General features: G+C 49.8%; 1 protein-coding gene across 2 annotated transcripts; it reads right to left on the reverse strand.

Moving 5' to 3' along the window:
- Nucleotides 1-617: 617 nt before the first annotated feature.
- Nucleotides 618-16059, reverse strand: GSG1 (germ cell associated 1). Of its 2 annotated transcripts, none has more exons than XM_032855039.1 (6): nt 15812-16059; nt 5994-6312; nt 4738-4785; nt 3701-3853; nt 2996-3107; nt 618-1039 (listed from the first exon to the last, which is right to left on the reverse strand). In XM_032855039.1, the coding sequence occupies exons 1-6, from the start codon at nt 15857-15859 to the stop codon at nt 694-696; spliced, it is 1026 nt and encodes a 341-aa protein (XP_032710930.1). In that variant the 5' UTR covers nt 15860-16059; the 3' UTR covers nt 618-693. The 2 variants fall into 2 exon arrangements, with proteins under 2 accessions (XP_032710930.1, XP_032710929.1); XM_032855038.1 differs by having other exon boundaries at nt 4615-4785.
- Nucleotides 16060-17184: the final 1125 nt, after the last annotated feature.

The raw sequence follows: 17184 nt of genomic DNA on the forward strand, positions 1-17184 counted from the left end.
AGTTGGGGATCCGGAGAGGAGTGTATGTTCATTGGGGAAGTGTCCCTTTCCATAAATCCCCCAGGAATAACTCCAGTGGACCGTTTCTGGAAGTGGACCTGTCCCTGCATGCTGTCCCTGCATACACTTCTCATGTATTCTAGTTTCCTGGTGGCTTCTACGATAATATTTAAACTTTCATTGGGTCCCTACTATGTGGGTGCAGGACCCTGTAATACGCAGTGTGGAGGACATCTGTCCTACGTGTCCAAGCTCCCAGGAGGGTCTTTATCTTCCATTCTGTGCCTTCCGGAAGGTTGAGCCCAGTGGATGACTGTTGAGTAGCCTACCTGCACCTCCAAATCCCAGAGAGGGGGCAGATGGATAAGCCCCTTAGGGGCAGGAACTGGATTTTACTTCTCTCTGCTGAGCCCCAAACCTGGCACATGGTAAGCAATCGGTGAAGGAGAGGGGGTGATTCCAAGCGTGGGAGATAGGGAGATGCTGAAATGAGACACGGAAAGGGAAGAGCGGGGAAGGAAGAGGGGGGCAGCGGCATCCGCACACGCACCCCTTTGGACCTGCCCTTTCAGACATGCTTGTCCCAAACCTGTGAGAACCATGCTCAACACACAGACTCTGGCTTCAGTACATGTTGATAAGCAAACGAACATGTAAGGTTGGGTTCAGCCTGTCCTCTAAACCTTACTACTTCTAACACGGTTCTTCCTCTACGGATGTCCCAGCCACCTCTTCCTTCAGCCTCTGGCTGGGTCCTTGCTGAAATCGCTTGTGGTGTAGCCCAGAGTAGAAGTCAACTCCTTCCGAGACGGAGCGGACGGGCTGAGGGTGGTACTGGTGGTAGCTGGTCAGAGGATCCCCCGTGGGGGCTGCACAGGACAGCTGCTCCAGGAGGCACTGGGGATGGTGCGGCGGGCAGCTCAGCTTTCCTTTGAAGCTCTTACTGTGCTTACACTTGAACTCCAGCACCAGCTTGGTGTATGCGTTGAAGGTGGTGACCGCCGACACCATGCAGCAGGTGAAGGAAAGCCAGGCCGTGCTAGGGAGGTACCAAAAAAACCAGACAGTCAGAATCTGAGCTACGCAATGGTTTGAGGGGAAAATACCATGATCCCTTCCCATTAGTAACTAGGCTGCTGCCCCTTAGGGACTCAGGGACCGGGGTGGGCTCCCTTCCACTGTGCTTCGGGGAGAGCACTGTGGGCCAGAGGCCTGAATTGGGTCTTATTAGGTATGTTCTGAATGTTTCGTAGTCAAAGAGAATGACCCTGGTAGTGTTGCAAGTTGGACTAGGAGTTCAACAGGTTCGTTTTCACTGGGTCGATTAGCAGTCAGCACGGTGCTCCTTTATTCCCGGTGTGCATCTTCTGTGTACATACCACACACCCACCCACACACAGTTTTCTGGACTAGGGCTTCCCCACCTGCAGTTCCCATTCACAGACCGGTAGCTCAGGTGTATAGAGGGGACGGAGCCCAGTGCTATGCCTCCTCCCCACCCACACACAAGCACACATACACATCCCACCCAGGATTTTCCCTCACTCCGAACAGATGGTGGGAGCGATCATCCCCCTTCATCTCCTTTTGTTCTGCGTTTAGTGGTCTTTGGGGCACAGAGTTGAGCCTCTCAATGTCGTTCAGGCAACATTTGCTGCAAACCTGGAACTGTTATATGTTGTACCAGTGGAATTTGCCTCTTAGGAAAACAAAGGTGGTTCTTGGCCTCAAGGAGTTTATAACGGATGGAAGGAAGCTGGAGATTTAAGAGAAGCTGGGTGGATTTGACGAATCAAAAACAAAAAAACAAAAATAAAAACAAAAACCCCCCAAAACCAAAAACCACCAGGGAACTAGATCAAACGCGTTCCTAAAAACTTGGGAAGTCGACCCCTAAATTTCCCCATGATTCTGGGAAGCCCAGGAAGCAGGAAGTTGTGTGAGGTTAGTGAGAAATTGCATGAGGTCAGGGGATGGGTCAAGCCAGGCCATACACTGGCACAGAGAGTTCCCATCTGCCCGCCTCTGACCGACTCTGCCGACTGAGGCTGGGCTGCTTCTGCTGGGAGAGTCATGCCAACAACGGCTTAAAGACAGAAGGTGCAAAACGATGCGTCTGGAAAGCAAGCTCCGGAGGCCGGTTTTGGAATAGCCCAAAGACGCCCGAATCCGACAGCACGTTCTATGTGCTGTTGAAAGGGGATAGGATAGGATGACCTTCAGGACTGCCTCCGTAGCATGGAAGCCGAGCCCGGTGCCCTGTCTCTTCAGCACTGGTAAAGGGCTTAGCACCGACTACGGACTGTAATAGAGGCCCAAGTGGGCACCTGTGCAGTGAACAGAGAGAGCGTGTTCCTCAGGGGAGGAAGTGAGGGTCTCTTAAAACGTAAAATAGACGGCGTATTTACTTCAAATGAATCTGTCATGGCTGCTGCTACTCTCAAGAGAAATCGAAAATAACTGACCCCTTAGTTCTTTGAGGGTCGGAGAACGGCTGGTAGAGGAGATTTTGTTTCTCACTTGGATGGAAGAAGAGCAGAAGTAGGAGGAAGTGACTCTTCGTTACAGAAGAGTCAGCCATGCTCAGGGGGTAGAATTCGAACCACACCTCAAGGCCGATCGCTTCATTTCTCTGTCCTCCAATATCTTGAATCATAAAATGTATAAAACACGGAGCATCACTTGCATAAGACATACAAAATCAGTCTCATTTCCCAAGGAAACACACGTAATCGGGCGAGGGAGCAACTGCAACAGCTGTATCATTAGCAAGACCCGACAGAACAAGCCGGAATAATCATCCCTGTGCCTCCCCAGCAGGTGGGGAGAGAGCAGCGGTGGCCTGGATGGTCCCACTCTCTGGTCAACGGACTCCTGGCACGAGGGTTGAAGAGAAGGCGGGAGGACACCGAGCAAACATCTAGTTGAGGGCAGCACGTCCAACACAGGTTGGCCGGGGAAAAGCTAGAAGGTTCAGGAGATGGCAAGCACTTACTAGAAGGCCCAGCCATAATTCCAAGCATGTGGCCTCCAGTCTTCTGGACCCAAGTTGACAGTTGCCTGGAAGACTTGTGAATACATCATATGGGCCACCATGCCCAGAAGGCCTACAGAGGGAACAGAAAGGCGGCGCCCTTAGACCCAGGCTGGCTTTGCCATCTACAGGGAGGAGGAGTTTGGAGCAACCTCCTCATTTTGTATCTGTTACAGCCTATGTGGAGATGTCCCCATCACCCATCTGCCCCCACACTTCAGGGACACTATTCTGCGAGCGGGGCTTTGCAATAAGTCCCCCCAGGCTTTAGGTGGAGAGCTATGGAAAAAGTTTGAGTCAATGCTGCACTTGGGGCATTTTACTTCTTCCCACCCATGCCCTCAACGTGAGCTTTATTCTTGATCTATCTTTATATCTGCGTCTCTTACTCCTACTTGATCCAGCGGAGTCCAGAAAAGCTGTGTGCATGGGCAACTGAGAAGTGAACCAAACTGTATTTCACATACTGAGAAAGCTGGCAAATAAGAAGAACCCAGAGAGAAATCATTTTGCCAAGCACATGATGATCCAATACAAAATTTCCATCTTTCATCCCTCCATTCTGGACCCCGCCTCCTCCTTTCTGCCCTCCAGATGGACACAGGAGCCCGTCAGGTGCCTGGAAGGTGGCCAGGCCCCCGCCCACCCCAGCCTGGGAGGCTGCACCTGACAGGACGGAGGAAATGGCAGCGAAGGCGCTCAGCTTGAGTCCACAGCCCGGGTTCCCAGTGAACAGCAGGTCCATCAGTAGCAGGAGGAAGCTGACGAATTCAAGTCCGATGGACGAGAACTGGGCTCCCAGTGATAACCATAGGATCTCTGTCAGAAACCAGGGAAGAAAATACAATTCAAGTATTAAACAACAACAAGACAAAAGAAATCAGAAGAAGAGCCCTCACCCTGACAGTTACATGACTGAGCGCTGAAACTCAGAGCCCCGCAGAAGGGAAAGCCTCCCAGAGTCAGAGAAGGGGAGAAGGGGACAGGGCTGGCACCAGCTGGAAAGCGTTCCCTCCTTTGGGTCCTTTGCTGTCACCCTTGCGCTTGCTGCTCTCAGCTCAGTACCCGATAAGGACTCCAGTAAACTTGATTGACTGGAAATACCATAAGGGAGATTCGAGAAAAGATCAGCTAATCGTCACAAAATCTGGCAGGGGCATGACTTTGCTGTGGATCATTTTTGTCCTCTTTTTCCTTACTGAATTTTGGAGCAGTCAGTTCTGTTTCTTTCTCCCTCCCTCTCCTTCTTCACTCCCTCCTATTAAAAATATTTTTTTTTAAACTTAAAAAAATATATACATATTGGAGGGAAAAAAACCTCTTGAGCTTTTCAACATGGTTACTTGGCAACAGGAGGAGGTTAGAGCTGTTGGTGGTTTTCTATTTGTGAACTTTATTTGTTCCTGCTTTTCCTTTTTTGCATTCCTGCATATGAATGAGAGTCCCCTCTGGAAGGAATGTGGGTCACCCCGCGGGGCTCAGAAGAAGAGAAAAGGAGACCACAGTACAGTGTAGAGAGCACAGTTGGGCCAGAGAGGTCCAACTCAATGGCGACTAAATTGGTGATCAAACCCACATACTTGCCACAAGCCCCAAGGGAGGGTGGGGGAGGAAAGCCTTCTCCATCAACCGCTTCCCTCCAAATCGGAGAGTGGGGTGACATGGGCCTTGCAACGTGGCAAACTCCAGTAGTCCTTTCTCACCTCTCTCGGTTGGTGGTGTGAGTTCATTGAAAGTTCGGCACCTCTCCCCTGAAACACAGACAAGGTATAACTTCAGGGGTACGTCCCACAGCTGGCGCCGCTCCATTGGTTGGGACCTGTGCCTGCCCAGCACACGGTAGATGGGCACTAGAAGTTTCTCTCTGAAAGCGGGAAAGAATGCATTATGGACGGATGGATGCATGGCCAAGACAAGAATCCCTCAGAATTCATTTCTCGGTCCCCAGCCCAAAGAGAGGACGTGAGCCTGAGACGGCTTCCACAGGGAAATGTTCCCATTTCTCAGGTCGGGGAGGGTTAAGCAGCCTGATGTTAACCGGCACCTTTCGCTGCCTCCGTATCCTGGTCTGCATGGCTTGAAACTGTTTCTGGGACTGGGATCGGAGCTGAGCTAAATGACATGTCAATAACACATATAAATACACACACACACACACACACACACTTATATTCCTCGTCCCTCTCCTTTTTCCCATGACCCAAATCGGGAGAAACAGGTTAACTGTACTGGATTCTGGGCCTTAGGACATCTCTACCAGGTGATGTCCGAATGCTTTGAGCAGGGAGGAGGGCTGTCCTTAGGCCACCTGCTCCCAAGCTGAGGAGCACAGGTTAAGGAATGCACAGTGACACAAGACTGGCTTTGCCACACACGCTGAGCTACCGGAGACCTGGGAGGTCAAGGGTGGCCTCACTCCACTAGTTACCCTCCTGAGGCTTCAGCTCCCCTACCTTGTAAATCGTAATGGTAATACTCTGAACAAGAAAACCCTTTTGGTGGGGCTGGGGAGGAAGGGGCTTGACGGGGCATCTCCTCAGATCCTTTCATCTCACCGGTGAGAAAGTCAAGGTCTGTGGAGAGGAAGCTGCTCATCTGGGGTCACAGCTGAAGAGAGCGGGTCCTTCTCCCTAAGAATCCTCTCTCCTCATTTGGTCTTCAGACACCAACGCTAACTCGCTAGTGTGGGACTTCTCATGGTGTTAGAAGTCTAAATGGAACCCTTTGAGGTTTTAAACCAGCGTGTCTACGAGACAGTCAGGAGGGGAAAAAACTAGACGGACTTTCGGGTCTCATCGAAAGGGAGTCCTAGGGAGAAGGGACGAGATGCAGAGTGGGGAGACGCTGAGACCCGGTGGGGTGTGGGGAGTGCTGTATACTTCCCACTGGCCCTTCGCCCCGTGTGAAGTTCCTCCGGGCAGGGAGGGATATGAGGCAGCTGGGCTGACGACAAACCCACCTGGTTCTTCCACAGTTTCCTCACAGGATAGCCACATGCCACTCCAGAAGGTATGGAAGGAGAAGCGGTCATCCCCAGCCTCCCAGCTGTATTGCACCACCTCCGGGGATGATGAGTTGGCGGCGCTCCCATCCAAGGGCACCGGCACGTCAAAGCATTCGGCGGCCAGACCTTTTCCGCACACGGGCTTGGGCACCTTCTGTGTGCCCACAAACCAGCAGTTGCTGAGCAGGGATGCTGTGGAGAGGCTGAGTGATAGCATGTTGAGGATGGCAGATAGGAGTGTCCGTTGGGCAGAGGAGCCCTTCGGGAGTTCCATCTGGAACAGACAAGCACAAGGGGAGAGCCTGACTTCAGAACCTCCCAGGAGATCTGGGTACCCTTCCCGGCCACTGCCTGGGCTCAAGCCACACTAGTCCTTCATGATAACGGGGCCCCACTGGCCCCCAGGGAGCTTTCTGCAAGGAGCCACACATGTGAGGGTTTAGCGCTTCAGGAATGGCCTGGAGTGGGCACCAGGGTGGCGATGTTTATTTAAGCTGGACCTCATTCTACTCAAGTGTTTATTGAGGATGATCTGAGCTAAGCATCCCATAATAGCCTCTGTGGGAATGTGGTTAGGCTGCAGAGCTGAGGTCTATCAAGTGAGGACAAAAATTGGGGCCACTCTAAGGTGCTCAGTGATTATTACTTTTGGTTTTGTCTTCAGTGAAAGGTAGGAGCACCCACTTGCTGACACAAGTTTTTTGGTGTCTTCTTCTCTGTATGACAGATTCCTCTGAGAGGAGAGTAAAGGAGGATATGGCTTATCAGTCAGTATTAAACTGGATCACCCCAGGGCAGGGAGCAGCAAGGATTAGGACTTTCAGCATTAAAGAAGGCAGTGGACCTCCTAGGATATGGGGTTGATGAAACCCCTGGAAAGGACATGAGGCTGTAGGTTCAGAGAGAGGTGATCTGGGCCCAGCTTTCAGACACTGCCACAGAGAGGACAGAATCTCCAATGGGAGGTGTCTGTGTGGTGCCCATGGAGACTGGGCACCAAGTGTCATGGTCACGGAGCAAGGAACCTGGACAGGCATTGTCACTGCTTGATGCAGCTGTGGTGCCTCACTCCCAGTGGGGACAGTGTGGCTCTGGCTAGAGCCCCCAAACTCCCCTTCATTTTTAGCCGACGAGAAGAGGAGAGCCAGATGAAGAATGACCAATATTAGATGTTTCAACCTTGGTTGAGCAATGGCTCAGAGCCAGACTGAGCTTTAGAAAAATAAAGAAATCTGATGGGTCTTGCACTTTATGTTATGGAGTGGTTTATGCTGTTATATTAATACATACTGAAGGGAAAAGAAGCCCATATTTAGTTGCTGACAGATGCTTCTTAAAGTAAACCATCTTGAGCTTTCCAGGGGACCTCTCATATCAGAATTAATCAGACCTAAATCTGCTTAGCTAAAGAAATGTAAATAAAACCATAGTTAAATGCACATGCCCATAAATCTGCCTCATAATCTCCAGCTTAACATTTTCTGCATTACAGGGAACCTTATCTTAGAAATGTAACAGTTTGTTCTTCAGAATTTCCAGGGACTAAAACAGTACATACCACAAAGTGATTATTTATGGGCATAAGAAATATGCAAGGTTCATATGCATATAAAAATCAGTATATAAGACATTTGATGAAACAACCTCTGGAAAGCAATCTGCTAATATGATTTTTTTAAAAGCACTCAACAAATTAAATCCACCAAGAATTGTCAGTCTGTGCAGGATGCTGGGTGACCTTGGTAAAGACTAAAAACCACAGCATCTGGAGGGAAGAAAGATCTTCTATTACCCGGTATAGAAGGCACACACTGCCCCTGTCCCCCCAAAGAATGCTCCCCTTTGTTTTTAGTTGTGCAAACCCTATTGGTTTTAGCCATTGTTCCATTACTGTAAGTTATTCTTTCTAATTATTTTCATATACATTGGGTGAACAGGAAATGGGACTTCTAGGTAAAACATCTTCATTAATCTTTCTGTCTAAAGACTGAACTAATGATTTAGGCAATTCTACATTTTTAACAACTTCATTTTCAATCAAATATGGCTTGGAAATTTGTCTACTATCACATCAGATTTTTACTCTACCCTCAATTTCTTCCAAGTTACACATATTTGTAAGTTATTCTGCATATTAATCACAGATAAGAATAAGGAACCCCGCACCAAGGCGATAGCCAATTTAAGGAAGAAATTATTTGAGAAACAAAGGATGAAAGAGAGCTTGGAATGAAGCTCAAAGAGACGGCTTCCAAAGGAGTGTCCAACCAAGGACAGACACAAGGAGCCTCGCTCAAGAATCATCTTGACAATAGAATGGGAATTCATTCAAGAGCCTTTTCAAGAATTATCTTCAACACCTACAGTACTGCACCCTTCATCATGTGTTTTATTTCTTCCTAAACATGCCTTTCTCTCCAGGATCCAGATAACCTCCTGAATTGCAAGAACCGGCCTAATTTTGCCATGATCTCTTTAACAAAATCACGAAGAAGTAGCAGCCTTGAAAAGTTTCATTTTTGCATATGCTGACAAGCCCCATATCAAGGTGACTCTTTACTCTCTAGAAAAGGGACAGAGTGTGGCTTCCCAGATACTCCGGCTCAGATCAACAGGAAGTGTAAAGGTGCCAAAATATCACTCTTCCATCAACATAGATTAACAGAAATACTCAGAGTTAACAGAGACAACAAACTGATAAGACAGGCACAGCTCTTAAAATCAGGTTCAAAATAGCTATGCAAAGTTATGTTTCGAGCAGTAAGAGGGGGAAGCTGGTTACCTTGGCCATGGTCAGCGTCTTGCAGCTGTCTGGAAGGACTATAGGATGCCATCTGTGCCCCAAATCCCCTTGGTTTAATGTTGACAGAATGAAACCGCCTTCCTACCCTCCTGCCTCCCTTCCCATCCCTCTTCTATCTCCTATTTTTTTGGAGTGCCTCATGATTAAATGCTGCCTTGCAGGGAACTTGGGCATTTAATAATTGACAGTGCAATCATGGCCCAGCTGTTCTGGAAGATTACACAGGAGAGCTTGCCAATAGGGATTGGGATTAAGCACAAAGAAGCAAGGACCTGCTTTCACAGAGGGAAGTTTCTTTAAAAAGTTATGCGAAGATTCAGTTTCCACCTAACCGCCATTCCCTAGGAAGCTGGTGGGAATGGCTTGGGCTTGATTATATGGCAGACACAGAAAATATTGCAGGGTCACCATTACTACAAGAGTTCCCATTCCTTTGTGTAAGGTTTTCTACCTTTTTTTTTTTTTTTTTTTTAAAGATTTTTAAATTTGGGGCACCTGGGTGGCTCAGCGGGTTAAAGCCTCTGCCTTCGGCTCAGGTCATGATCCCAGGGAGCCCCGCATTGGGCTCTCTGCTCAGCAGGGAGCCTGTTTCCCTTCCTCTCTCTGCCTGCCTCTCTGCCTACTTGTAATCTCTGTCAAATAAATAAATAAAATCTTAAAAAAAAAAAGATTTTTTAATTTATTCATTTGAGTGAGTGAGTGAGAGAGCACAAGCTAGTGGGAGGAGTAGAAGGAGAGGGAGTAGACTCTCCGATGAACAGGGAGCCTGATGTGGGGCCCATCCCAGGAGCCTGGGATCATGACCTGAACTGAAGGCAGATGCTTAACCGACTGAGCCACCCAGGTGCCCCTTCAACCTTTTAGTAAGCAATTATCTGCAATGTTGGGGCCCCATAGAGCCATGGGTTTGAAAGAGCTTCCATGTGTCATGGGTGGTCTCCACCTCCCAGTCCCTTCAGTGGAATACTGAGATGGTCCTCCGTGCCTTTGCCGATGCTCTTCCTTCTGCGTGGAATGTCTTCAGTGTCCTCATCTGGTCTACCTCCCATCAAGACTAGTGTAAAAGTCGCTCATCCTTTGAATGAGCAAGAACAGCTCCCTTCCCTCTGTCCTTCCATACTGTACCCCTCTGTAATACTTTCTATAATTCATGATAGCTGTCTGGACTGGGAAGTCCTCAGAGGCCCCTCCTCTGCTGGAGCAGCCATTCTCGGTTCTGAATGAACATCAGAACAGTCTTTGAAACTGTGGGAAATACTCAGATTCCTGGGCCCGACCTGAGATTCCACCGCAGGGGTGAGGCCCTGGAATTTGTAATTCTAGAAAGCTCTTTGTACATAGGGATGGACTTCTGGTTTCCGATTCCGTATGGAAAGAGCTTGGAAGTCGCCACTTCAGCTTAACAATAAGAAATCTGAACAAACTGGAAGATACGGAGCCAGGGAGTTAAAGCGCAGTAAGTATTACCTGTCTGACTCCTGTAGGGCTTACATTTAATGAAACCCTCCTGTTCTGCCCCGGCCCTCCCCCACCTGGAATCTTCCAGATTTGCCACCAGCCAAGTCATGGTTTTCCCATTCTGTGTCTGTGCAGTTAGCTGGGGGAATGAAAGGCCGTCCCCAGCCCCCAGAGGGAATTAGTCCACATTCCAACCGGAGGAGTCTCTCTGGCTCTTGCTTCCTACTCTTCTAGGACTGACGTGTCCGCACATTTGACACACATGCGCCTGTGCCCAGGCGTGATTCCCACAGCACCCACACGACCCTTTATTCATGGTGACGGAGCTCCCTCTCCAGAGCTGGAATTTTGTGGTCACTTCACCTTTGAATTGGCTGTCGGTTTCCCGGCCACGGCTTTTGTCCCGACGCTGGGTGGCGCTATCTCCTTACATTTCCCCCCGCTTCGGTCACGTGCTGCCCCCACCATTTTCCCCGCTACGTGAGGGTGCAGGTGGCGGCTCCTCCCCCAGGGAGGGCTCTTTCTCCTTCCCTGGGCCTCCTCCCCACTCACACATCTATAGCATGCCTTGTGTCAGCCCTGGGGAATTCAGGGCTCGGAATGAACCCTGGGAGCCTCCAGCCGCTCCCGCGAGGACATCTTGTAGGATTATTTCCTGTAGCACATTTTTCATGGGCAGTTCCAGTTTTCAGTGACTCACAGATCCTCAAATACTTCCCCTGGGAAATACAGACTCCACGGTGTCAGAAAATCCAGTTAGCCAATGCTTCCTGAGGAGTTTTGTGCACATTTTTCTTTATTGAATCGTATCCTCACTCCCTCTCCACCCTAGAGCAGTGAACAATTCTTTTCCCTTCTCTGCACTTAACGCCCCTCAAAAACTTGCAGACGCTTCTCACATCCCGCTTGAGTCACCATTTGGCACAGTCTGATGTCTTTGGTTTTTATGGCCTCTGCTCAGAAACCGCACCCCCTGTGCCTTCATAGGCTGAAATTTGCCTTCTCCAGAGAAAAGAGGATGGGAGCTGCAGTCTTGAGGTTATGTGAGGAGGCCTGGAGGGAGACTGGAAGCAAAGCAAGCTTGTGGCACTCCAGTTTTGGGGGCTTTCACTGACTCGGACCCCTTCCAAGACCCCAACATACTTGTCACTTTGCATTATTTTTCATAGAAAGAGCCTCTGAAGTTATATTATTTTAGGCCTCCCAAAGCCTGAATCTAGGCCATGCACTTTTCATGGCTGGGCTGGCTGGCTGGCTACTAGCCGTGATCCATCTTGAGGACACCCCCTAGCCCCACGGACCCCATGCCACAATGTTTAATTTCCTTTTTTTGATGAAACATGAGCTTCTCTGCCTGGCGTCCCACTCACTTCCTTCCATTATAATTTAGGCATGCTAATATTTTTTCTTCTTTTCTTTCCTCCCTTAGAACAGAAAAAGTAATTGCCAGTCAGTGCAACATGAACGTGATTAGTTTGGGCTCAGAAGCTCATGACTCAGGAGAGACACAGAGATTCCATATCTCAAAACAGTTATTTAACTTTGGTATGTTGGACTGCTACCATGTCAGGATGACCTCCCCCCTCCCCAGGGACGTATATGTGACTCAGCATTTATGACATCACAAAGTCAAGGCTTGGGACTCATCTGTGCTTGCTAAGGTCCTCAGTGACTCTTCCCTGCACTGTACCAAACCATACTAAGTATACACAAAGAGAAACAATGGTCTTGGGACACCCACACACAGTTCGTAAACAGGAATCCAATTTATTGTTTTGTGAATACACGGTAGATCAGATGTGATTAAAACAATGGTAAGAATGCCAGACCAGAGCAGACTGTATGCAATACGACTTGCCTGATGGCACAGCCTGGGGCTAAGGGATTTGGGTGTTTTTTGTTTGTTTTTTGTCTTTTTCCTATTATCAGTAGTGGCCTCTTCTCTCAAGATAGGTTCATTTGCAGCTGCCATTACCACCCCCACCCTCACCCCCCTCCGCCACCGCCTGCCCCCAACCAGCAGTAGTATCTCTGTCCTTTGCCCTGGTATCAGATTTCTGACCCATGCCTCACCAACTAATTCCTTTCTGTTACTCAGCAGTCAAAAAGCTGGAACAGGACATGAATGTTTCTGCTGTCACGGGCTCTGATCTCCAGGCTCCTGTTCTTTGTTCCTGCCTGTTCTACTCACTGTGTGCCTTTCTCCTGCAGCTCAGAACATGCAGGCTTGACTTGAAGATGCTAGATAGAGGAGCAGCTGTGTTTTACTCATGGTTGATCCTTAGAGCCTAGCACTTTCTACCATGAGGGAATGAGTGAATGAAGTCTGTAATGGAAACCAGGCTCAGAATGCAATTGAGAAGCCTATGAGTGAGCAGAAGTTGTGAACAGAGCAAAGCGTCCGGTCTTCTATTGTTAAAGGACACACCAATCCTCCTGATACACATACATAGGAGCTGCAAGAAGGTAGAATGTAGAAGAAGGTCTGCAGGTCCACAGACACACCCTGTGGCTTTCTACACAGAAGTGTGCATAGCCAACAGATCCTCTGCCAATACATTTCCTTCCACCTGTGGAAATGATCTCATGAACGAGTATTATCTTTAGTTCACAGGGACTAGGGTACAAACAGATTGCTTAAACGCCAGTGACGGATTGGAAAAAGCCAAGTTCTTTCCCAAGCTCCGGGATTCCCTACTGATTAGAACCCTTTTGGATGACATTATGTTCAACCATCCGAAATTTCCCAGCTCCACAATTTTTGCTTCAGTGCATGTTTGACTCATTCACTGATGAAGATAAGGAAGGTCCTCACACGTTTTGACGTTCCTCCCAGCCTTGAAGTGTAGAGTAATGGCACCAAAACCCCCATGCTGAGTGTCCGAAATATTACCACCAGTATAGGACACTTAGCTCTGGGGTTTCTGGGCTTTCCCGTTAACCTCCACTGCAACAGTGTTTCATGTCCCCGAGGTCCCCGAAGAGGGGCGTAGGGAATAAAGAACAACTCCCTTCTTTCTAACATGGGTCCGGAGTTGTGGGAACACTTCTACTTCTGTTCGGCGGCAAGGACCGAAGAAAAGCACTTTGGAGCCTCTCCTCTCCGTCGCCTTTCCCTTTCCGTTGTTAGTGGAATTGTTAAAGGGCTTTTGCTAATGCAGTCATTTCCAGGAGAGGAAGCCGCCTTTCTTCCATGCCCCAAGCAGCTGGAGTGAATCAGAGGGGCAGCCACATCTGCACATCCTGTGGGGCAATCGCTCACGCGCGGGTGACCGAGCCCTCGGGGCCTGCGGGGGCTGGGGGATCTTGGGGACCGCGGGGCGGGGCGGGGCGGGGAGCCGCCTCTCCAGGGTCGCTCGGGGCGCGCGGCTGGGTTGCCCCGTTTCCACTCCGCGTGCGCCCCAACCCCGTCCCTTGTTTTCCCGCTCTCTCCCCCTCCCCCGCTCCGGCAGTCGCGGTGCCCGGGCCCAGCCTAGGCCCCGCCGGCTCCGCTCGCCCCCACCTCCCTCCGTGAGTAACACGCCCGCCTCGGGTTTACTACGGCGCCCCGGTCACCTAGCAGCGGGCGCGCGTTGCCACGGCGACGCGCGCGGAGCGTGTTTTGAATTGTTTGGGAGGCTCCGCCCTAGCGGCCCCGCGCCTGGACTCTGCGGGCGGGTGGGGCCGGGCTTGGGGCTCTGGCTTCCTCTCCCGGCCCCGGCGTCGGCTCTTAGCCGCGACCCGGGGGCCCTCGCGAGAGGAAGAGCCGGCGAGCGCCGGCCGGAGGGAGGCCGAGCCCCGGGCCTGGCCTGATGGCTGGCTGCCCTGGCGAGGCTCGGCAGAGGGCGGGCGGGGAAGAGTCGGCCATCTGACCAGCGCCTCACGCCCAGCCTCTGGGCCTGAGGGTCAGGAGGTGCGGGTGGCAGGGGAACCCGAGAGTCAGGTATTTCCCAGCCTCCGCCCTTCCCCTAAAGGTACAGATCCCTGGCGGCTGGTGTAAGTCTTTGCCTCGTTTGGTGGCTCCGAGAGGGAATCCTGGAGACCGCGAATCCTCGTCTGATCTGGGCTCTAGTCCCAGCCGCACCCACGACTGGACTCATGATTCTCGCCAAGGTGCATAACCCACCTGAGCGATTCAGAAGCAAGCCAGGTGACAGAGCCGTCCTTCCCACTGCTGCTGTGAAGACCAAGGGGCAGCAGGAAAGTGGAAAGGAAGGGGAGGGAATCTGCCGGGTTCCAGACACCCTGCTAGACTCGTTAGGTAATCCTTACAATCAGCCTGAGGGAGAGGCGGCCACTCCGTTCTCTACAGGGAGCGTTTGACTATCTCAAGGCCACAAGGCTAGTAAATGGTGGCCAAGTGTTCAAAACCTCTGGGTTCAACCCCAGGGAAGATGCACGCCACTTAGCAAAAGGCAAGGGACTGCAGGACAGATTATGGAAACTCTCACGGAATGACGAAATGGATTATGTTTTATACTTAAGATAGAGACTGATAAACCCTCCCATGTTCCCTCTGTCTCTCCTCCTAAATCCATAATAAAAAAGATAAAATTTACTACGCTTGGCTTTTTCTATCACCTTCTTACCCATTTCTGTGGGTTCTATTTATGATATCTTCACTTGGGCTGCAGTCCCATCTCCTGTGATCCCTAACCACCAATGAATAGCACAAGCTACAGTGCTCTGTGTGCGTGAATGTGTGCGTGTGTGTTTTTATTTCCCTGCCTAATGGGAAGCTTCATTCTTCTGAGAAAGGCCAGAGGTGTGAGAAATGAACATTTGCTTTTTGAGTAACACGTTGAGCTGAAAGTTGGCCGTTCCCAGCTGTCTCAGATGGGAGGCAAGTCATTTCCAGATGTGGGTTCTCCCAAAGGAGCCAAGACATCTTTGGCTGACGGAGGGTCTTTCTGGAACTGGAAGGCTCCCTGCACATTCTCCCAGATTCTCTGAGACTGGAAAGAGAAACTAGCACAGCTAAGGTTGCATTCTCCTCAGTTCCAGTAGATTCCTGATCAGAGCTGGCCACCGGCAGGACTGTAGGGGTGCCTCGCCTTTCTCTGGCAGAGAATTTACTATCTGCTCCTTACGTTCATTAGAGTCTTACACAGCTCTGGGATTGCCCCCGCCACTGGGCCTTTTACCAGGAACCAGATTTTGGCAACAGGAATCATACAGATGCGAGGGGAGAAAGGAGAGCTGGAGGGCTCCAAGCAGTCCTGGGAGCAGTGAGGAAAAGTCATGAAGAGGCAAAGGAGGAGGTAACGAAAGGTTAGTGGAAGAAGATGAAAACAGGTCAAGGTCTGGACATTACCAGGTTTATCAATGAAAACGGGGCTTGAACAGATTTCTGTTCCCTTTTGGGTAATCCTGCAGTGTGTTCTCCAGTTCCTACCCTGCACATGTGAAATAAAGTGGTAAATTTGTATAACTTGTATTACAAACCCAACATTGTATGCCTGAAGCTAGTATTACACTGTATGTTCACTGGAATTTCAATAAAAACTTAGGGGGGGGAAAGTGGGGTACCTACCTTCTGGGTGAGACAAACATTTTGAGTCAGTTGAGAAGGATTGCTCATTCACTTTTCGAAGCTCTGAGGCAAAGGTGTCTCAGGTCTTCTTCTGGTCGGCCCTGATCGGTTGCGTGGAACACGTACCTGGCGGGAGGATGAATCAGGCCCCCTCTTGCCAGCAGAGGGGTGAGGTGGTATGAGGTGGGCTGGAGAAGATGGAAAAGATATCCTGTAGCCAGGACGCCAGTTTGGGTGGGGCTGGCTGATGCAAGAGGTTTTTCTCTGTGACATCACAATGACATCACACAGGGCCATCTCTCTGCCGGCCCCCACCTCTGCCTCCTCGGGCCACCCCCAGAAGGATGGGGAGCTGCTCTGGGGTACCTAGCAGAGGCCTGGATGTCTTCTGAGTCATCCAAGCCAGAGCGTCTGTTACTGTGTGTAAGAAGCACCTGGGGACCCTTGTAAGCAAGCAGATTCTGAGGGGTTGAGATCGCTCCCACATGGTGCTGCCCAGACCACATGGAGTGGTGAGGCTCTAGACCAGTGCAGCCGAAGAGAAGTACAATATGGGCCATGCATGCGATTTCAAGTTTTCTAGTAGCCACGTTTCAAAAACTAAAATGGACACACGTGTCACAGTACAATAATGATATCTTAAGTAGTGTTAAAATTGAAACAACTGTATTGGGTAACCCAACCCTAGAGTATTCCCAGAAAAGGCAACAATGTACAGAAATGACCATTCTAAAGGACTAGTACCTGGAAATCTAGTTGATGTTCATAAACCTAATTTTAATAGTACATAGTGAGGATTTGGGAACTATTAACACTGAGATGTAACTCTGAGGCTTAAAGAGAAAGGTGGTGTCTTCCCCAGTCTTCCAGGTAAGAGTCTGGCTGGGGGCTTTCTGTCCTGTAAGACGTGTCACCTCGAGTGTATCCCTGAGTTTAGCCTGGGTGCTCCTCACTGGGATTCCATCCACCTCTTTGCCACCCTACCTAAATCCTATTTGACCTTCAGGATGCCTGATTCCAGGATCAGTTCAGCCCACAGTCTACCCTTGTGATTTTTAGCTCTTCTCTCTTTTTCTCTTCCCTTTGAGCTTATATAGTGCATATGGTCTCTCTAACAGGGAGCTTCTTACTAGCTAAGATACCTAAGTAAACGTCTAAGAGAGGCCACCAGATCTAAAATGATCCATCGCTAACTTGAACAGGGGGAATTAACATGCCTTGTTCTTGGCATGTTTCAACTTGATCAGATGTCAGCTCTCTCTAATTTACAAATTTAATGTAACCCGAATACAATGAATATTTTTAAAGAGCAGGACAGGCTGACATTCAAGTTCATTTCAGAAAACACAAGCACAAGACTAGCTAGGAAATAC

This window comes from Lontra canadensis, unplaced genomic scaffold (assembly GCF_010015895.1).
Source record: "Lontra canadensis isolate GAN:19392208 unplaced genomic scaffold, GSC_riverotter_1.0 scaffold9, whole genome shotgun sequence".
NCBI classification, from domain to species: Eukaryota; Metazoa; Chordata; class Mammalia; order Carnivora; family Mustelidae; genus Lontra; species Lontra canadensis.